The sequence below is a fragment of the Chiloscyllium punctatum genome, chromosome 32 (genome assembly GCF_047496795.1).
Source record: "Chiloscyllium punctatum isolate Juve2018m chromosome 32, sChiPun1.3, whole genome shotgun sequence".
Classification (NCBI taxonomy): domain Eukaryota; kingdom Metazoa; phylum Chordata; class Chondrichthyes; order Orectolobiformes; family Hemiscylliidae; genus Chiloscyllium; species Chiloscyllium punctatum.
The window spans coordinates 57,937,376-57,959,947 of record NC_092770.1 but is presented as its reverse complement, the minus strand read 5'-3'; the positions used below and the strand labels follow the sequence as shown (position 1 = coordinate 57,959,947).

Genomic DNA, 22,572 nt, shown 5'->3' with positions numbered 1-22,572 from the left:
GGCTGTTTTCATTGGAGAAAAGAAGGTTTAGGGGTGACTTGATAGAGGTGTACAAGATGATTAGGGGCTTAGATAGGGTTGGCCATGAGAATCTTTTTCCGTGTATGGAGTCAGCTGTTACTAGGGGACACAGCTTTAAATTAAGGGGAGGTTGGTATAGGACAGATGTTAGGGGTAGATTCTTTACTCAGCGGGTTGTGAGTTCATGGAATGCCTGTCAGTATCAGTGGTGGACTCTCCCTCTTTATGGTCATTCAAGCGGGCATTGGATAAGCATATAGAGGTTATTGGGCTCGTGTAGGTTAGGTAGGCTTCAGTCGGCGCAACATCGAGGGCCGAAGGGCCTGTATTGTGCTGTATTTTTCTATGTTCTATTGTGGGAGGAAATGGGAAAAATTGCCCCTTGGCATGGAAGACAGATTGGGAAGAGTGGTGAAGGGATCATTAACCATGGGATATGCTGGTACCCATTCAGGCTGTTGCCATGGTGTTCTAATTGTGTAAGATCTTGAAAGGAAAGCATGACTCAAAAGGGACTGAAAAATGTTATGTAGATCATTGGTCTTTAGGATAGTGAGCATTCCACAGAAAGTGCTGCTGAGAAAAGTTTTGGAAGAGGTGTGAACAGTTTAAAGTGGATACCAGACAGGAGTGAAATCTCAAAGCCATCAACTCTCAAATTGTTTTACAAAAAGGAATGCCTCCACAGAGAAAAAAAGAGTTGAAGGTTCTAGAAAACTTTTTCACACAGAGGGTGGTACGTGTATGGAATGGGCTGCCAGAGGAAGTGGTGGAGGCTGGTACAATTGCAACATTTAAAAGGCATCTGGATGGATATATGAATAGGAAGGGTTTGGAGGGATATGGGCCTGGTGCTGGCAGAAGGGACTAGATTGAGTTGGGATATCTGGTTGGTATGGGCGAATTGGACCAAAGGATCTATTCTATGTTGTATATCTCTATGACTATGACTCTAATAGGAAGTCTCGCTATGTAACGCTACGAATACAGTTTTGTTATATTTTGGTATTAATACAACGTTACAATTTTTTTTCTAGAAAGTGCAGGAATCTGTCAGAGTTAGAGTTGGAAATACCAATCCCTTTAAAGCTCCAACAAATCAGCTCCAGAGTTGATTGAAAGCAGATAATCAGACTTTAGTTTAAAGAACCTTGCCCTCTGTTTCTGCACGTTCAACCTGGTTCAAAACCAGGCAGAAGTGGTTGCACCCCCTGTTTAGTTATTTAAAAAATCTTTTGTTGTGTTTTTGGCTGCACTTTAGCCCCATGCTCCTGACCTTTGGGTACCTGGTGCAGTCGGGTGCAGGCAGATCAGATGATCTCCTTGTGGGTCTGCTCCTGGACCTGGCCTGGCTGCCTATAAACAGGTCTAGGCAGTGGCCTCTGAAGGGGGTTGTGATTCCCCACTCCCTGCAACTCTTCTGCTTTTAGATCTGTGCCTGGGTGACCATGGAGATGGAGCACCATTGTATCTACCTGTATGCTTGGTGCTATCAGAGAGCGGTGGGCATCACAGGGACTGGTTTAAATGATCTCTCCTTCTAAAGCCCCCTCTTGTCAGACTGGAAGCCTGTGATTAGCGGAGTGCCTCAGGGGTGGGTGCTGGGCCCGTTGCTGTTTGTTTTTTTTTAGATTCCCTACAGTGTGGAAACAGGTCCTTCGGCCCAGCAAGTCCACACTGACCCTCTGAAGAGCAACCCACCCAAACCCATTCTCCTTCTTTTACCCCAATGAATGCACCTAACACTTTGGACAATTTAACATGGCTAATTCACCTTGCCTGCACATTTTTTGATTGTGGGAGGAAACCGGAGCGCCTGGAGGAAACCCACGCAGACACTGGGAGAACATGGGAGAATGATTTGGGTGAGAATGTACAAGTAATTAGATTAGATTCCCTACAGTGTGGAAACTGGTCCTTCGGCCCAACAAGTCCACATCATCTCTCCGAATAGTAACCCACCCAGATCCATTCCCCTACCCTATGTTTACCTGGTGAATGCATCTAACACTGTGGGCAATTTAGCATGGCCAATTCACTTGACCTGCACATCTTTGGAAGTGGGTGGAAACCGGAGCACCCAGAGGAAACCCACGCAGGCACAGGGAGAACGTGCAAACTTCACACACAGTTGTCCGAGGCAGGAATCGAACCCCGGTCCCTGGCACTGTGAGGCAGTAGTGCTAACCACTGAGCCACCTTCCCGCCCATGATTAGTAAGTTTGCAGATGACACTAAAATAGGCGGTATCATGGACAGTGAGGAAGGTTATCAGAAGTTGCAGCAAAACCTTGATCAGCTGGGGAAGTGGGCTGAGAAATGGCAAATGGAGTTTAAGAAAGATAAGTGTGAGGTCTTGCATTTTGGAAAATCAAATCAAGGGTAGCAGTTTCATGGTGAATGGTAGGGCCTTAAGGAGTTTAGTGGAACAGAGGGAACTTGGAGTTCAGGTTCACAATTCTCTGAAAGTATAGTCACAGGTAGACAGGGCAGTGACGAAGGCTTTTGGCACACTGGCCTTCATCAGTCAGGGCATTGAGTATAGAAGTTAGGAAGTTGTGTTGCAGTTGTACAGGACATTGGTGAGGCCACACTTTGGAGTATTGTGCTCCGTTTTGGTCACCTTGTTATAGGAAGGATGGTATTGAACTGGAAAGAGTGCAGAAGAAATTTACAAGGATGTTGCCAGGACTCAAGGGTCTGGGTTATAGGGAGAGGCTGGACAAGCTAGGACGTTTTTCTTTAGAGCATAGGAGACTGAGGGGGAATCTTATAGAGGTGTATAACATCATGAGTGGCATGGATCGGTTGAATGCACTCTGTCTTTTTCCCAGGGTTGGGGAATCAAGGACTAGAGAGCATCAGTTTAAGGCTAGAGGGGAAAGAATACAAAGGAACCTGAGGGGCAACTTTTTTACACAGAGGGCATATGGAATGAACTGCCAGTGGAAGTGGTTGAGGTGGATACATTAACAAAATTCAAAAGGCACTTGGACAAATAAATGAATGGGAGAGGTTCAGAAGGATATGAACCAAGTGCAGAGAAAAGGGGTTTGCATGGATAGACATTGAGGTTGGCACGGACCAGTTTGGGCCAAATGGCCTGTCTCTGTGCTGTTGGACTCTGTGACTCTATGGTTGAGCTTACCTTCTGCTTTTGCCCTGCAGGGATACATGTGGAAGAAAGGCAATGTCCGACGGAACTGGAATGAGCGCTGGTTTGTCCTGAAGCCTTCCAAATTTGACTATTATCTCAATGAGGACCTCAAAGAGAAGAAGGGAGAAATTCACCTCGATATGGACAGCACTGTAGAGGTGAAAGCCTTGGGCAATAGATTTTTAAAAAAAATTTTTTTAGATTACTTACAGTGTGGAAACAGGCCCTTCGGCCCAACAAGTCCACACCGCCCCGCCGAAGCGTAACCCACCCAGACCCATTCCCCTACATTTACCCCTTCACCTAATACTACGGGCAATTTCGCGCGGCCAATTCACCTGACCTGCACATTTTTTGGATTGTGGGAGGAAACCGGAGCACCCGGAGGAAACCCACACAGACACGGGGAGAATGTGCAAACTCCACACAGTCAGTCGCCTGAGGCGGGAATTGAACCTGGGTCTCTGGCGCTGTGAGGCAACAGTGCTAATCACTGTGCCACCGTGCCGCCCACTAATTGGCATGTCAAATACTGGGGTACAGTACTGGTGGGGGGACAGGTCTGTCACTGTATAACACTAGGGGACAGTACTGGTGGAGACAGGTCTGTCACTGTGTAACATGGGGGTCTTGTACTGGTGGGAATAGGTGTGTCTCTGTATACCAATGGGTTACAGTACTGGTGGGGAAGGTCTGTGACTGTATAACATTGGGTACTGTACTGGTGGGGATAGGTCTGTCTCTGTATAACACTGGGGTACAGCACTGGTGGGGGCAGGTCTGTCACTGTATAACAGTGGGGTACAGTACTGGTTGAGACAGGTCTGTCTCTGTGTAACATGAGGGTACAGTGCTGGTGGGGACAGGTCTGTTACTGTATACCAATGATGTACTATTCTGGTGGGTACAGGTCTGTCTCTGTCTAACACTAGGGGACAGTACTGGTGGGGACAGGTCTGTCTCTGTATAACACTGGGGTACTGTGTTGGACAGGTCTGTCACTGTGTAACATGGGGGTCCTGTGCTGATGGGAATAGGTGTGTCTCTGTGTAACACAGGGGTACAGTACTGGTGGGGACAGGTCTGTCTCTGTATAACACTGGGGTACGGTACTGGTGGGGACAGGTCTGTCTCTGTATAACACTGGGGTACAGTACTGATGGGGACAGGTCTGTCTCTGTATAACTCTGGGGTACAGTACTGGTGGGGACAGATCTGTCACTGTATAACACTGGAGTACAGAACTGGTTTGGATAGGTCTGTCATTGCATAACGCTGTGCTACAGTACTGGTGGGGACAGGTCTGTCACTGTTTAACACTGTGGTACTGTACTGGTGGGGAAGGGTCTGTCCCTGTATAACACTGGGGTACAGTACAGGTGGGCACAGGTCTGTCTCTGTATAACACTGGGGTACAGTGCTGGTGGGCACAGGTCTGTCTCTGTATAACACTGGGGTACAGTGCTGGTGGGCACAGGTCTGTCTCTGTATAACACTGGGGTACAGTACTGGTGGGGACAGGTCTGTCTCTGTATAACACAAGGCTGCAGTACCTGTGTTGACAGGGCTGCCTCCTTATAACTCTAGGATACAGTACTGTTGGGCGTTGAGAGTATGGTGCTGGAAAAGTATAGCAGGTCAGGCAGCGGTTGAGGAGCAGGAGAATCTAGTTTTCAGGTCAGAGCCCTTCATTAGGAATGAGGCTGGGAGCCTTGGTGGTGGAGAGCTAAATGGGAGGGAGTGGGGATTGCAGGAAGGTAGCCAAGCATACAAAAGGTGCATGGAAGTCGGGGTAATGGTGATAGGTCGGAGGTGAGGGTGGAAAGGGAGATTGGCAGGTAGGACAGGTCATGAGGGCGGTGCTGAGCTGGAAGGTTGGAACTAGGGGTAAGGTGGGGGGAGGGGTAAATGAGGAAACTGTTGAAGTCCACATTGATGCCCTGGGGTTGAAGTGTTCCGAGGCGGAAGATGAGGCGTTCTTCCTCCAGGTGTCTGGTGGTGAGGGAGCGGCGGTGAAGGAGGCCCAGGACCTCCATGTCCTTGGCAGAGTGGGAGGGGGAGTTGAAATGTTGGGCCACGGGACGGTGTGGTTGATTGGTGCGGGTGTCCCGGAGATGATCCCTAAAGCGCTCTGCTAGGAGGCGCCCAGTCTCCCCAATATAGAGGAGACCACATCGGGAGCAACGGATACAAGAAATGATAATGGTAGATGTACAGGTAATACTTTGATGGATGTGGAAGGCTACTTTAGGCCTTGGATGGAGGTGAGGGAGGAGGTGTGGACGCAGGTTTTGCAGTTCCTGCAGTGGCAGGGGAAGGTGCCAGGATGGGAGAGTGGGTTGTAGGGGGGCGTGGACCTGACCAGGTAGTCACGGAGGGAACGGTCTTTGCGGAAAGGGGTTGGGAGGGAATTATACCCCTGGTGGTGGGGTCCATTTGGAGGTGGCGGGAATGGCAGAGGATGATACGATGTGTATGGAGGTTGGTGGGGTGGAAGGTGAGGACTTGGGGGATTCTTGCAGTTGGAGGGGTGGGGTTAGAGGGCGGAGGTGCGGGATGTGGATGCGATGCGTTGGAGGGCATCAGCAACCATGTGAGAAGGGAAATTGCGATCTCTAAAGAAGGAGGCCATCTGGTGTGTTCGGTGGAACTGATCCTCCTGGGAGCTATATACAGCGGAGGCAGAGTAATCGGGAATACGGGATGGCATTTTTGCAGGAGGTAGGTTGGGAAGAGGTATAATCCAAGTAGCTGTGGGAGTCAGTGGGTTTGTAAAAAAAAAAGTCAGTGTTGAGTCGGTCCTCGTGGATGGAGATGGAGAGGTCCAGGAAGGGGAGAGAGGTGCCTGAGATGGTCCAGGTGAATTTAAGGTCGGGGTGGAATGTGTTGGTGAAGTTGATGAATTGCTCAACCTCCTCGCGGGAGCACGAGGTGGCGCCAATGCAGTTATCAATGTAGCGGAGGAAGAGGTGCGGAGTGGTGCCGGTGTAACTACAGAAGATGGACTGTTCTACGTAGCCAACAAAGAGACAGGCATAGCTGGGGCCCATGGCTACCTCTTTCTCCTACAGTTCTGGTGGGGATAGGTCTGCCTCTGTATAATGAGTGGAAAAGCACAGCCGGTCAGGCAGCATCTGAGGAGCAGGAGAGGCAATGTTTCGAGAATAAGCTCTTCGTTAGAAATCCTGATGAAGGGCTTATGCCCGAGACGTCGGTTCTCCTACTCCTCGGATGTTGCCTGACCTGCTGTGCGTTTCCAGCACCACTCTCCTGACTCAGATCACCAGCATCTGGAGTCCTCGTTTTCTCCACTCTATAATACAACATAAAATACTAAAGCCCTTGTCAATCTGCCACTGATTCTTTTCTCCCTGCTGGCTGCTCTTTGTTAACCTTGCTGTCTCAGGCTCGTCAATCAGTTCCTCATTTGGTGCTGTGTTCCTCTCCTGTAGATGCTCCCTGATAAGGAAGGAAAGCGATGCCTGTTCTGTGTGAAGACTGTAAATCGTACGTATGAGCTGAGTGCGTCAGACATGAAGCGGAGACAGGAGTGGATGGACAGTAAGTGATGGATGTGGGAAAGCCATGTGTATGGTGTATGCCTTGGGGGCAGTGGGGTTGGGAGGGGTGGTGATTGTGACAGGGCTCGGGGAAGGGGTGGGGAGATTGTGACTGTCCGTCTCTGTGACACAGAGATTATCTGTGAGTGAGTTCCTGGAAGGTCAGTGTCTCTGAGTGGCAGTATTCAGGGAGCGCTGGCTTGGTCCATACCAGGTGGCGGGTTTTGCTGACTGTGTCAGTGATTATTGCCCGTCCCTAGTTGCCCCTCAGAAGATGGGGGTGACCTGCCTCCTTGTGAAGCTGCAGTTCCTCCTGAACATTGGCAGAGAGGTGAATGGTTGTAATCTCGTGCCTCCCCTTGGTTCCTGCCGTAATGGTGAGGCTCTGTGTTGTTGCCCTGGGGCAGGTATCATGGCTGCAATCTGGACCCTGGCGGAGAACAAGAGCTCAATGCACAAGGTGCAGAAGGAGAGGCGGAGGGAGCAGCGTCGGCAGGCAGCCGCCAGGTTATTGGAGAAGAAGGCACAGGAGGATGCTCTGGCAGAGCTGCAGGCCGAGAGAGAGGCACAGCTAGCACAGCTCGAACAACTCAGGCAGGTCCGAGTGCCACACGCGGTCTACATGTACCACCCCACCCTCACCAACCCCACACTGTCAGTGCAGGAGTGTGAGCATACTGTGTGTGTGTGTGTGCGAGCGTACTGTAGGTGTGCGTACTGTGTGTATGTGTGTGCAAGCATACTGTGGGTGAGCGTACCGTGTGTGTGAGCATACCGCACGTGTGTGTGGTTGAGTGTAAGCATACTGTGTGTGCGCAGGTGATTGTGAGCATACTGTGTGTGCAGGTGAGTGTGAGGGTACTGTGTGTGCGCGCGGTTGAGCGTGAGCATGCTATGTGTGCGAGTGAATGGGAGCACACTCTGCGGGTGAGCGTGAGCATACAGTGTGTGTGCACGGGTGAGCGTGAGCATACTGTGTATGTGCAGGTGAGCGTGAGCATACTGTCCGTGTGTGTGTAGGTGAGTGTGAGCATACTGTGTCTGTGTGCGGGTGAACGTGAGCATACTTTGTATGTGCAGGTGAGCGTGAGCATACTGTGTATATGCGTGGGTGAGTGTGAGCATACTGTCCGCGTGTGTGCAGGTGAGTGTGAGCATACTGTGTGTGTTTGTGTGTATACGCATGTGGGTGAGTGTGAGCATACTGTGTGCAAGGATGAGTTGGAGCACGCTGCATGTGTGTGCAGGTGAGCATGAGTGTACTGAGTGTGCGCGGGTGAGTGTGAGCATACTGTGTGTATGGGTGAGCGTGAAGATATTGTTTGTGTGCACGTGAGTGTGAGCATACAGTGTGTTCACGCAAGTGGGAGCATACTGTGTATGTGCACGCAGGTGGGTGTGAGCGTACTCTGTGTGTGAGCTTACTGTGTGCGCAGGTAAGTGTGAATGTACTGTGCATGCGCTTGGGCGGGTGAGTGTGAGCAATGCCTGTGTGACTGCGCGTGGAGAGGGCAGCCTGCGAGGGCGAGTGCTTCAACACTGCGTGCGCGCAGGTCGTGCGTGAGCGAGCTTGAGCACCGTCTTGCAAGAGCGTGTGTGAGCATTCCGTGCATGCTGAGCAGATTGTAAGCATTCAGTGTGAGTGTGAGCAGACCATTTTTTTTTTGTTCAGTCATCCGTTGGGATGCTGAGGTCCGATCCATGTCTCCTTTCCCCAACCCTGCCAATGTCCGATACAAATACGGAATGGACTGAGGAAATAAAATAGTGGTTCTGGTCCTTTTGTGAGAGCTGACTGGTTAGTTACTTTACTGTCCAGGCAAGACACTGCTCAGTGATGGGAATCTTCCTGCTCTCAATTCCTGTTATAGCACCATGGTTGCTATACACAAACCTCAAACAGCTCCTATCATTCCCACCTCCATCTCTGAAAGCCCATTTTGGTCTCCTAGGCACAGGAAGAAGCTGAGCACCTCTGGCGAACCAAGGAGCTCCACTGGATGACACAGCACGAGGAGCTCCAGCAGAAGCTGCGGATGGAGCTACAAAAGGCCAGGACGGTAAGAAAAATGGGAGGCCTAGAACCGGGCTTGCACCACTAGGCCTGGAGCTGGATCCAGTCCCAGGCCCAGGGCTGGACCATGATGCCCAGAGTTGGTTTGGTGTTCAGGTCTGGGCCTGTGTTGTGAGGCCTAGAGCCAGATCCACTCCCAAGCCCAGGATAGTCCATTAGGCCTGGAGCTGCAGTTGGGTTTGGATTTAGATTAGATTCCCTACAGTGTGGAAACAGGCCCTTCAGCCCAACCAGTCCATACCGACCCTCTGAAGAGTAACCCACCCAGACCCATTTCCCTCTGACTAACGCACCTTACACTATGGGCAATTTAGCATGGCCAATTCACCTGACCTGCACATCTTTGTGACTGTGGGAGGAAACCCACGCAGACACAGGGAGAATGTGTAAACTCCGCACAGACAGTTGCCCGAGGCTGGAATTGAACCTGGGACCCATGATGCTGTGAAGCAGCAGTGCTAGCCATTGATCCACCGTGCCGCCCCCTGAGCCACCGTGCCGCAATGAAGCCTAGAGTCGCTGCTTTGAATGCTGACTTCAGTCAGTGGCAATGCAGTGTCAAATGGACAAGGAACTTATACAAAAAGGAATGTCGCTCCTTGTCCGCACTCACAGAACGGAGTCTCCAGGTAACCATTTGGAATCTACCTGTGCTACGCCACAATTGTTTGGGAATTGTTTGGAATTGTGTGCACCTGTATGGAAATCTCCTAGCTCCAAGAAACAGTGGGGTTAGTGCCCAGGCTCTGCTGAGCTGTATTGGGGGAGTCTGAGCACCTCCTATTGGTGTTGACTCCTGCTCCACGGGACAGGACTCTGCCCCCTAGCTTGTGCAGGGAGAGGACACTGCGCGTGGCAGAAACATTTGTGGGGCCGGTGAGTACATGCTGCAGTATTTTAGCATATCTCCCTCTCTCCTTGAAGGACAAGCTCCAGATGCAGTTGGTGATGGAACAGAAGGAGCAGGAGGCTGGTGCCCAGCGCCATCGGATTCGGGAACTGGAGACGATGCAGCAAGGGTTGGAGCGGGCCCTCAGGGCTGAGATCGAGGCCCACACCAATGAGCAGACAGTGCGATCTGCGCAGGCAAGGTGCAGTATCGGCAGTGAGGGTCAGGGGGCACGCTGCTCCATCTCCCCAATCACTGAACGAACTGTTAAACTAATCCTGACCCAGTGCGGGGGGTTCCCGGGAGAACCTTTTATGGTTGCTGCGTAGACTTGGAGTTTGACTCCTGCCATTGTGTCTACTGGAATTTTGAATTCAATTCTCACCTCCTCGTGTTAGTCTCAGTGACAGTGACTGTTAAACTAATGGCAATTGTTGTAAAAACCCATCTGTTTCACTCTGTGAGGAAATTGAAGAGTTTTGGGGAAAAGGCAGGAAAATTGAATCCAGGCTGATAAGCCATAATCTCATTGAATGGCAGAGCAGACTTGATGGGCCGAATGGCCGACTTCTGTTCCTGTCTTAGTGGGTGTGGTGTCAAGGAGAGGTTGAGGAAGTGATTGAAATTGCATCATCACGGTTTAAAAAGAGACTATCAGGTTGGGAAAGGTGGAAAGAGATGACTGATGAGTGTTTCTGAGGGGTGACCTTATAGAGGTTTATAAAATCATGAGGAGCATGGAAAGGGTGAATAGTCCAGTTCCTTTTCCCAGGGTAGGTGAGTCCAAAACCAGAGGGCATAGTTTTAAGGTGTGAGGCGAAAGGATTGAAAAAGGACCTGAGGGTCATGAAGACCATGGTACATGTATGGAACATAGTCAAACAATACCGTGTTATAGGCCAACAGATTTATTTGATATTGTAAGCTTTCAGAGCACTTTCTTCATCAGGTGGTGGAAGGAAGTGCACACACAGAATTTATATGCAGAGAGATAATGGCAAGATAGTTGCAGGTAATTAGGAGTGTCAAAAGATGAATACAAAAGCTGTGAGTAGAGTGTTGACAGGCTGACCTATGATCCGATTACTTAAAGCAAAATAATGAGGGGCATGGATAGGATAAATAGACAAAGTCTTTTCCCTGGGATCGGGGAATCCAGAACAACAGGGCATAGTTTTAGGATGAGAGGGCAAAGATATAAAAGAGACCTAAGGGGCAACTTTTTCATGCAGAGGGTGGTATGGGTATGGAATGAGCTGCCAGAGGATGTGGTGGAGGCTGGTACAATACAGCATTTAAGAGGCATTTGGATGGGTATATGAATAGGAAGGGTTTGGAGGGACATGGGCCGGGTGCTGGCAGTTGGGACTAGATTGGGTTGGGTTATCTGGTCGGCATCGACGGGTTGGACCGAAGGGTCTGTTTCCATGCTGTACTTCTCTATGACTCTAAGATGACGCTAGAGACAAACCAATAACACGATAGGTGTAAGAGGTGCATAGCAAGGGTCTAACCAAAGTAACAAGTAATCCAAAACTATACAAACTAGTTCAGGTGGGGAGATCATGGCAAGTTATCAAGATTCCTGATGGAGGACTTATGCCCAAAACGTTGTTTCTCCTGCTACCTGACCCCTGTGCTTTTCCAGCACCACACTCTCAACTCTGATCTCTTTCAAGCTATCAAGATGATGGTGTCAAAACAGAACAGTAGGGAAGATTTTACAAACATAGACCATATAGTGTGACATGAGCCCAAGAATACAGTTGAGGCTGTCTTCATGGGTACAGAATTTGGCTCTCAGTTTCTGCTCAGCGATTCTGTGTTGTTGTGTATTTCTGAAAGCTGCCTTGGAGGATGTTTGCCTGAAGATTGGAGGCTGAATGTCCCTGACTGGGAGGGAACAGTCCTGCCTGGCAACTGTTGCGCAGTGTCCATTCATCCGTTGTCGACGCTATGCTGTCACTGTGGGGGGATGCTGGTGTAGAGTGCCAAAACGTCCACTGTAATGAGGAATATGCTTCACCGAGCAGAAACTGATCGCTGAGTTCCATCATCTTGATGACTTGTTATCTCTCTACCTTAGCTAGTTTGATTTGGAGGAGCTGTTATTGGAGTGGGGTGGACAAAGTTAAAAATCGCACACCAGGTTATAGTCCAACAGGTTTATTTGGAGGTATTTGCTTTCAAAGTGCTGTTTCTTCTTCACCTGAAATAACCTGGTGTTGTGTGATTTTTAACTTTTTAACTAGTATGTACAGTTTTAGATTACTTGTAACTTTGGTTAGACCCTTGTCATGTGTCTCTAACATTATTCCAGACATTTGTTTTGTCTGTAGCACCATCTTGTTGACTTTTTTTGTAATTATCTCTCTGTCTTAATTAATCGGATCGTAGGTCATCCCTTTACTTGCTATTCAGCTGTTGACAGTTCACTCGCACCGTTTGACATGTTTGATCACCTGCAAAGACATATTGTTCAGTCTGTCAACACTCGACTCACACCATTTGATACTATCTTTTGACACTCTTAATTACAGAGAAACTTCCATTTTCTGAAGGACACAGGTGGGGAGTATTTCGTTTGGTTAATCGAGTACCGGATAACATAGATAGCCACACGTCGGGACCTCGCGATCTTGTTCAGAATCATCCGAAATTTGGTTAATCAAATGCTGGATAATCAAGGTTCCTCTGTACTAAGGATATCTTGCAGTGATCGCTCAGCCTATAAATTCTGTATCTGTGCGCTTCACCTGATGAAGGGGCAGCGTTCTGAAAGCTTGTGATTTCAAGTAAACCACGTGGACCATAACCTGGCGTCGTGTGTGACTTCTGACTTTGTCCACCCCAGTCCAACACCAGCACCTCCATATCATGTATGGAATGAGCTGCCAGAAGAAGTGATGGAGGCTGGTGCAATTACAGCATTTAAAAGACATCTGGATGGGTACATTAATAGGAAGGCTTTAGAGAGATACGGGCCAAATGCCGGCAAATGGGACAAGTTTTGTTTGTGATTATGGTCGGCATGGACGAGTTGGACTGAAGGGTCTGTTGCTGTGCTCTATGACTCCCTGGAGAAATTTCTTCAGCCAGAGCGTGGGGAGCCTGTGGAATTCTCTGCCACAAGTTGAGGCAAAACACTGAATGTTTAGATTAGATTACTTAGAGTGTGGAAATAGGCCCTTCGGCACAACAAGTCCACACCGACCCTCGGAAGAGCAACCCACCCAGACCCATACACCTACATTTACCCCTTCACTTAACACTACGGGCAATTTAGCATGGCCAATTCACCTGACCCGCACATTTTTGGACTGTGGGAGGAAACAGAGCACCCAAAGGAAACCCACGCGGACACGGGGAGAATGTGCAAACTTCACACAGACAGTTGCCCGAGGCAGGAATTGAACCCAGGTCTCTGACACTTTGAGGCAATAGTGCTAACCACTGTGCCGCCACAAATTATTTTGGGAAAGAGGGAGAGTTAGCTCAGTTGGCTGGTTTACAATACAGCGTGACTGATTTGGATACAGTTAGAACATAGAACATAGAACAATACAGCACAGAACAGGCCCTTTGGCCCACGATGTTGTGCTGAACATTTGTCCTAGCTTAAGCACCTATCCATGTACCTATCCAATTGCCGCTTAAAGGTCACCAATGATTCTGACTCTGCCACTCCCACAGGCAGCACATTCCATGCCCCTACCACACTCTGGGTAAAGAACCTACCCCTGACATCCCCCCCTATACCTCCCACCCTTCACCTTAAATTTATGTCCCCTTGTAACACTCTGTTGTACCCGGGGAAAAAAGTCTCTGACTGTCTACTCTATCTATTCCCCTGATCATCTTATAAACCTCTATCAAGTCACCCCTCATCCTTCTCCATTCCAATGAGAAAAGGCCTGGCACTCTCAACCTATCCTCGTACGACCTATTCTCCATTCCAGGCAACATCCTGGTAAATCTCCTCTGCACCCTCTCCAAAGCTTCCACATCTTTCCTAAAGTGAGGTGACCAGAACTGCACACAGGACTCCAAATGTGGCCTTACCAAGGTCCTGTACAGCTGCAACATCACCTCATGACTCTTGAATTCAATCCCTCTGCTAATGAACGCTAATACACCATAGGCCTTCTTACAAGCTCTATCCACCTGAGTGGCAACTTTCAAAGAGCTATGAACATAGACCCCAAGATCCCTCTGCTCCTCCACCTTACTAAGAACCCTACCATTAACCCTGTATTCCGCATTTGTATTTGTCCTTCCAAAATGGACAACCTCACACTTGACAGGGTTGAACTCCATCTGCCACTCCTCAGCCCAGCTCTGCATCATATCTAAGTCCTTTTGCAGCCGACAACAGCCCTCCTCACTATCCACAACTCCACCAATCTTTGTATCGTCTGCAAATTTACTGGACCCACCCTTCGACTCCCTCTTCCAAGTCATTAATAAAAATTACAAACAGCAGAGGACCCAGAACTGATCCCTGCAGAGCTCCACTTGTGACTTGGCTCCAGGCTGAATATTTACCATCTACCACCACTCTCTGACTTCGACCGGGTAGCCAGTTCTCTATCCAACTGGCCAACTTTCCCTCTATCCCATGCCTCCTGATTTATCAAATGCCTTACTAAAATTCATGTACACTACATCCACTGCTCTGCCCTCATCCACATGCTTGGTCACCTCCTCAAAGAATTCAATAAGACTTGTAAGGCAAGACCTGCCCCTCACAAATCCGTGCTGGCTGTCCCTAATCAAGCAGTGTCTCTCCAGATACTCATAAATCCTATCCCTCAATACCCTTTCCATTACTTTGCCTACCACCGAAGTAAGACTAACTGGCCTGTAATTCCCGGGGTTATCCCTATTCCCTTTTTTGAACAGGGACACAACATTCGCCACTCTCCAGTCCCCTGGTACCACCCCGGTTGACAGTGAAAACAAAAATATCATTGCCAACGGCTCTGCAATTTCCTCTCTTGCTTCCCACATAATCCTAGGATATATCCTGTCAGGCCCGGGGGACTTATCTATCCTCAAGCTTTTCAAAATGCCCAACACATCTTCCATCCTTACAAGTACCTCCTCTAGCTTACCAGTCTGTTTCACACTCTCCTCTTCAACAATACAGTCCCTCTCATTTGTAAATACTGAAGAAAAGTACTCATTCAAGACCTCTCCTATCTCTTCTGACTCAATACCCAGTCTCCCAGTCTTTGATCGGACCTACCCTCGTTCTCGTCATTCTCAGGTTTCTCACATACGCATAAAATGCCTTGGGGTTATCCTTGATCCTATCCGCCAAGGATTTTTCATGCCCACTCTTAGCTCTCCTAATCCCTTTCTTCAGCTCCCTCCTGGCTATCCTGTATCCCTCCACTGCTCTGTCTGAACCTTGTTTCCTCAACCTTATGTAAGTCTCCTTCTTCCTCTTTACTAGACATTCAATCTCCCTCGTCAACCAAGTTCTTAGGGTTAAGGGCATCAAAGGATTTGGGGAGAAAGCGGGAACAGGTCACTGAGGAGGATGATAAGCCACGTTCATATAGAATGGGGGAAGCAGGCTTGAAGGGCCAAATGGCCTACTCCTGCTCCTATTTTTCAATTATCTTTAATTGGCTATGGTCCGAGAATGTGAACAGAAAGGCTTGATAAATATAAATAACACTTCCATGTTCTCTATCTTCACTGTTGGTGTGAATAGAGCCAGATTGTGTCTGGCCTGATTAAAGCTGGCTTTGAATGCCCCCTACTTGCTGAGTTTTGTTTATTTTTCCCCTTAAGGCTACTGCAGGAGGAGGAGGAGAAGCTGAAGGAATTGATGATGCTGAGACGTGAGCAACAGGATCTCAGTCGGCAGGAGGAGAGGCAGCAGCAGCAGCAGTTGACCAACAAGGCCCAGGCTTTACAGCAGGCCATGGAGCGACTGAGAGAGAGCAGGCAGCGGAACAAGCAGGACCTTGCTGTGAGTGACCTCCAGGGACTGCCAACGGACTCTTCAACCACTGTCTGTCCCACTCTGTGCTCATGGGAGTGAAGTGGTCACAGAGTACCATAGCGCTGCTCTCTCATTATAGAGAGAGAAGACTGGTGAGGGTTTAATCTGAGAGTCATCACACCTCAGGCGAGGGGAGAGTTTGGCGAAGGGAGACTTTGACAAGGGGAGTCCTTGATGGTGACCTTAGCCGGTGACAGGTATTGAACCCATGCGGTTGCTGTCACGCTGTTTTGCAAACCAGCCAGTTCACCCAACTGAGCTAACTCTCCCTCTTTCCCAAAGTAATTTGTGGAGGCCGCAGGGGCACTTGGATGTTGGGGGAGGGCAGATTTGGAAGATTGGGTATGATGTGGGCAGATGTGATCTTGATGGGAAGAACAGAACAACATATGGTCCATCCAAATACTCTCATGCATGAATCCCAAAACATTGATGGACTTGATGGGCCAAATGGTCTGCTTCCACACTATCGAGATTCTGTGATTGGTATCTAGGAAGGATTTTGGAAGGTGACTGGAATGTTGGCATTTATTGCAACGGGAAAATGGAGTGTAAAAGCAAGGAAGTTTATGTCCAATACTTGGCTATTCAAATGTTTTCCAGTCCACGTTTCTTTTCTAACTCTCATGCCACCAACTCGAACACCAGTGAATACTGTTCCCCAGCTGAATTTCAACCAGTCTTTCTCAATTAACCTATCCTCATCAGCTGACCGCTCTTTTTTTAAATATATTTTTATAGAAAAATATTTTTTTAAAATATTACAACATTTCAAAACAATACAAAGAAAGAACACCAAAAAAAAGTTAAAAACCCAAACCACCCTCATGTACAAATGTATAAAAATATATATTAAACAAAAATCCAATTGGCTACTTAACTAATTAAATAATAACTAACAATAAACTAATAAATAATAATACAGTTCAGCCAAACAAAACGCTAACTCTCAAATGTCACTCGCAGTTTGCTCTCTCTGAATATTGGACTCGTAAAGCATTATCATTACGGTTATATAAAAGCCCTTATTAGTGTGGCAGACAAATCTGTGTCAAGGTATTCCAAAAAGGGCTGCCATGTCTTAAAGAAATTCTCAGCTCTGTGGTGTACCTGTAAGAAAATTCAAGGGGATATGCTCCATAACAATCTTACATCAACCAAACAGGATTTTTGGACACCCAACCCAGCAAGATTTTCTTTCTTGTGCAGAAAGTGGGGATGCTGGACAGCTTTTTCTTATGCACATATACAGGCAACACACTGGGCAGGCCAAGAAGAAGAGAGATTGGGTCTGTCTTCACCCTTTCATTGTACCTGTCTCAGCGCCCCAGTATGTTTGAAGCCTGTTGCACAACCAGAGACAATGGGTAAGAGTGCCCGTACCAACCCTACACTTGGGACATGTTGAAGATACCTCTGGTTTAAATCTTGATGGACGATCCAGAGCCAAGTGGACCCTGTGGAGAACCTTCAAATGTAAACCGTGGGTCCTATTGCAAGTTGATATCTAGCTTGCATTTTCCCAAACATCTTCCCATGCCTCTGAGGAGGCCTCAGCGCCTAGCTCGCTCTCTCCCAAACCGTGCAAAGCCAATTGATCTCATCTGAGGGGGTACTCCCCAATTGATGATATAAAGTTCTGACAGAAGATGTACTCTTAGCACTGAGCACCCTTCTTTCTATGTCGGATTTGAAGCAATCAGTCAAAAGTGTAATTTTTTTTGAATAAAATCCCTAACTTGATAAAAGTGAAAGAGGTCCCTGTTAGATAGTTTGTATTTCTGTGCTAACTGATCAAAGGACATCATTGTACCTCCCTCAAATTAATCACCCCTGCAAGACACACCCCTAGCTGCCCAATGTTTGAATCCTGAATCATCATCCCTGGTTGAAAACCCAGCATACCCACCACAGGTATAAGAAAAGATGCTTTGTCAATATTGTCTTCCCTTTGCCGAATTGCCCTCCATGCTTTAACAGGATTGATAACTATTGGGTTATGACAATATTCCTTAATTGTCCTCATTTTGTCCAAATACAGCAAGTTAGTAAGGGGGCACTTTGCCTGAGAGGTTTCGATATCTAACCATATTAACAGATAAAAGTGAGCTTAGTTTATAATGTCGGGGAGATCCACTCCCTCCAGTCTGAGGCAATTGCAGTTCAGCCAGTTTAATAAGGGTCCACGTACGATGCCAAATAAGAGCTGAACCAGCCGTTCAATCTCCTGAACGTTCGCTTATTGAAAATCGGGGGGGGAGGGGGAGCATCTGTGTAGGGTACAATAAACTGGGGTGAATACTCATCTTAATAAGAGCTATCTGACCTAACCATGAGACTGGAAGCACCTCCCTTCTTTGAAGGTCTTGTTTGATTTTGTTGAATAATTGAACAAAATTAGCTTTAAACATCCGATCCGGAACTGGAGTGATGAATATGCCCTAAAACATAACCTAACACCTTGTTGGCCGCCCCTAAAAATGCTAAAATTGCTTGATCGTACCCCATTGTTGATGACCGCAGTGAGAGGGTCACTGTAGAGAACCTTTACCCATCTAATAAAGGCTTCACCAAATCCAAACCACTCTAGAGTATAAAAAAAGGTATGGCCACTCAATTCAGTCAAATGCCTTCTCTGCATCTAGAGGTATCACCAATCCCTGTATTGGCTGGTGTTGACACGCTTGAATTACATTAAGCAGCCTCCTAACATTATTGTAGGATCTGTGGCCCTTTATGAATCTCATCTGATCTTCTTTAACAATAGAAGGTCACACAGTTTCCAGCCTTAACACAAGAGTCTTAGAGAGGATTTTAAACCACGTCCTCCACCTCCTCCAGGACTTCTGTTTCCCTGGCCCCCAACGCCTCATCTTCACCATGGATATCCAATCCCTCCATCCGCCATGACCAGGGCCTCCAAGCCTCTCCAGACGTCCCTTCCACCAACACTCTCATTCATTTGGCTGAACTGGTCCTCACCCTTAAAATTTCTCCTTTGAATCTTCCCACTTCCTCCAGACCAAAGGGGTAGCCATGGGCACACGTATGGGCCCCAGCTATGCCTGTCTCTTTGTTGGCTACGTAGAGCAGTTGATCTTCCATAATTACACCGGCACCACTCCCCACCTCTTCCTCCGCTACATTGATGACTGCATTGGTGCCACCTCGTGCTCCCGCGAGGAGGTTGAGCAATTCATCAACTTCACCAACACATTCCACCCTGATCTTAAATTTACCTGGACCATCTCTGATACCTCACTCCCCTTCCTGGACCTCTCTATCTCCATTAGTGACGACCCACTTGACACTGACATTTTTTACACTGACTCCCACAGCTACCTGGATTACACCTCTTCCCACCATATCTCTTGCAAAAATACCATCCCGTATTCCCAATTCCTCCGCCCCCGCCGGATCTGCTCCCAGGAGGACCAGTTCCACCACAGAACACACCAGATGGCCTCCTTCTTTAGAGACCACAATTTCCCTTCCCACATGGTTAAAGATGCCCTCTAATGCATCTCGTCTACATCCCACACCTCCGCTCTCAGACCCCACCCCCCCAACCGTAACAAGGACAGAACGCCCCTGGTGCTCACCTTCCACCCTACAAACCTTCACATAAACCAAATCATCTACCGACATTTCTGCCACCTCCAAACAGACCTCACCACCAGGGATATATTTCCCTCCCCACCCCTTTCCGCCTTCCGCAAATACCATTCCCTCCATGACTACCTGGTCAGGTCCAAGCCCCCCTACAACCCACCCTCCCATCCTGGCACTTTCCCTAGCCACCGCAGGAACTGTAAAACCTGCGCCCACACCTCCTCCCTCACCTCTATCCAAGGCCCTAAAGGAGCCTTCCACATCCATCCATGTTTTACTTGCACATCCACTAATATCATTTATTGTATCCGTTGCTCCCAATGTGGTCTCCTCTACATTGGGGAGACTGGGCGCCTCCTAGCAGAGCGCTTTAGGGAACATCTCCGGGACACCCGCACCAATCAACCACACCACCCCGTGGCCCAACATTTCAACTCCTCCTCTCACTTGGCCGAGGACATGGAGGTCCTGGGCCTCCTTCACTGCCGCTCCCTCACCACCAGACGCCTGGAGGAAGAACACCTCATCTTCCGCCTCGGAACACTTCAACCCCAGGGCATCAATGTGGACTTCAACAGTTTCCTCATTTCCCCTTCCCCCACCTCACCCTAGTTCTAAACTTCCAGCTCAGCACTGTCCCCATGACTTGTCTGGACTTGTCCTACCTGCCTATCTGTTTTTCCACCTATCCACTCCACCCTCTCCTCCTGACCTATCACCTTCATCCCCTCCCCCACTCCCCCATTGTACTCTATGCTACTTTCTCCCCACCCCCACCCTCCTCTAGCTTATCTCTCCATGCTGCAGGCTCACTGCCTTTATTCCTGATGAAGCGCTTTTGCCCGAAACTTCAATTTCGAAGCTCCTTGGATGCTGCCTGAACTGCTGTGCTCTTCCAGCACCACTAATCCAGAAAGAGAGGATTTTAAAGTCAACATTTAAGAGGGAAATGAGCCTGTAATAAGCACAGTCCTCCGGGATTTTCCCTTTTTTAAGAGTGAGCGAAATATTGGCCTCTCTTAGAGAATTCCAGGGGGCACCTTTTGGGAAGTTATTGGAGAGAATGCATAGAAGTCACCCGAAGAGTGAAACCCTTCAGTTATGTGGATAGATTGGAGAAGCTGGGGCTATTTTCCATTTAAAAGAGGTCACTGAGACATTTACAACACAGGAATCTATTTGGGCCATTTCTGCACCCATCAACAAAGCTCTGACTCCATTTTCCAACTCTTAGATCAGAGCACTGGAGACGATGGCAATGCAAGTTAATATTTAAATTCTGATTAAATGTTACAAGGGTTTCTGACTCAGCCTCCCCTTTCAGGCAATGAGTTCTGGACTCTTACCACCGTCTCGAGGTGAAAAAAAATCCCCTCCGCTCTCCTCAAATTCTTCCCTTAAACCTCTGCCCCTGGTTTGTGACTCTGTCTTAATGGGAAGATTAATGCCTTCCTAGCCACGCTATGTGTGCCCCACGTAGTCTTATCCACCTCTATCCAGTCCCCTCTTAACCCTCACGGCTCCAAGGAAAACCACCCCGGACTGTTCAATCTTTCCTCACAGCCCAGGTAGCAGGTAAATCGGCTCTGCACCCTGCCTTGTGCAATCGCATCCTCTGTACAAGGTGGTGACCAGCATGGTGTACTCCATTGTGGTCTATCCAGCATATTTTTGGAACAGTTCCAGCAGAACTCCCTTGCTCTTGTATGCTATGCCTCCCTAACCACCTTATCTCCCTGCCTTGTTACCTTCAGGGATCTCTGGATATGCCCATTAAGATCCCTCTAATCTTCAATGTTGCCCAGGGAATCTGCCATTCATGATGTAATCCCTTGCATTGTTCCTCCTCCCAAAATCCATTACCTCTGGCTTGAATTCCATTTGTCTCTGCTGTACCCTCCTGACCAGTCTGGTGATATCCTCTAGCATCATCTGCAAACTTCTTGATTGTAACCCCTACATTTTAGCCAAAATCATTAATGTACATCCCAAACAGCGAGGCCTGTGGAAACCCATAGGGAACAGGCCTGATCAGTGAGAACAGACCTCTCTCTCTCTCTCTCTCTCTCTCGTTTTGGTTTCAACCTGCCACTTTGCCAGTCGTGCCACCTTATCAAAAGCTAAAGTCCACACAGACCACATCAAACGCATTGCCCTCACCAACACTCCTAGTCACGTCAAAAAAAAATTTGGCCAACGTGACTTTCCCTGAACAAATGCTGACTACTCGGATGAATCTGTCTCTCCAAGTGCAAATAAATTCTGTCCCTCATAATTCTCTGTAATCGTGCCTGCAGCACTGAGGTTAGATTGACTGGCCTCTAATTTCCAGGTCTAAACTTTAACCAGAAATGGAAGTATGTGAGAAGGTTTGAAGGTAATTTGATAAAGGTTTTCAAAAGGGTGAGGGGTCTGGACTAAGCAGATAGAGAACCTGTTCCCATTGGTGAAGCATTTAAGGCATTTGCCCTAAAAAGCAATGATGACCTGAAGATGTGGTGGCTCAGTGGTTAGCACAGCTGCCTCACAGCACCAGGGTCCCAGGTTTGATTCCCACCTCAGGTGACCATTCGTGTAGAGTTTGCACATACTCCCTGTGTCTTCATGGATTTCCTCTGCATACATTGGTTTCCTCCCACAATCCAAAGATGTGCAGGTCAGGTGAATTGGCCGTGCTAAGTTGCCAAGTCAGGGCTAAGTATAGGGTAGGGGACTGGGTCTGTGTGGGTTACTCTTCGGAGGATCGGTGTGGACTTGTTGGGCTGGAGAGCCTGTTTCCACGCTGTAGGTAATCTAATCTAACCTAACCTAAATGGTTAAGGTCAGAAATGCACTGCCCACCTATGTGGTGGAGGATCGGTTGAAATGTGACTTACATCAGAGATTTCGAACAAAATTGAACAGGGAACATTTTCAGGGACCTGAGATATGTTGGAGAATGGTACTCGGTGAACTGCTCCTCCACAGAACTAACACCGACAGGATGCATTGGATGGCTGTAGTCAGCCTATAATTCCAACAGAGTCCAAGCACCTCCCCTGCATGTTCAACAGCACACTACCACTTGCACCTTACTGAGGTTAAATTAAGGATAGTAACAAATAGTGACTTTGCCAGTGATTCTAGCATATACTGTCGTGATTACCATTACTGAGTCGCCAGTCACCATTGTACTGGGGAAAGGGAGAGTCATCATTGAGCAGAATCTCATCTGGACTTGCCACATAAGTACAGTGGCTACAA

General features: G+C 48.2%; 1 protein-coding gene across 4 annotated transcripts in view; it reads left to right on the top strand.

Moving 5' to 3' along the window:
* Positions 1-22,572, top strand: part of LOC140458206 (differentially expressed in FDCP 6 homolog) — a 73,687-nt gene that overhangs the window by 38,528 nt on the left and 12,587 nt on the right. For all 4 annotated transcript variants that reach the window (XM_072552456.1, XM_072552458.1, XM_072552457.1 and 1 more), the window contains 6 exons: positions 3,190-3,336; positions 6,631-6,739; positions 7,146-7,336; positions 8,691-8,798; positions 9,737-9,903; positions 15,504-15,684. In XM_072552456.1, coding sequence (XP_072408557.1) covers positions 3,190-3,336; positions 6,631-6,739; positions 7,146-7,336; positions 8,691-8,798; positions 9,737-9,903; positions 15,504-15,684 — 903 coding nt within the window. The remainder of the gene's footprint in view (positions 1-3,189; positions 3,337-6,630; positions 6,740-7,145; positions 7,337-8,690; positions 8,799-9,736; positions 9,904-15,503; positions 15,685-22,572) is intronic.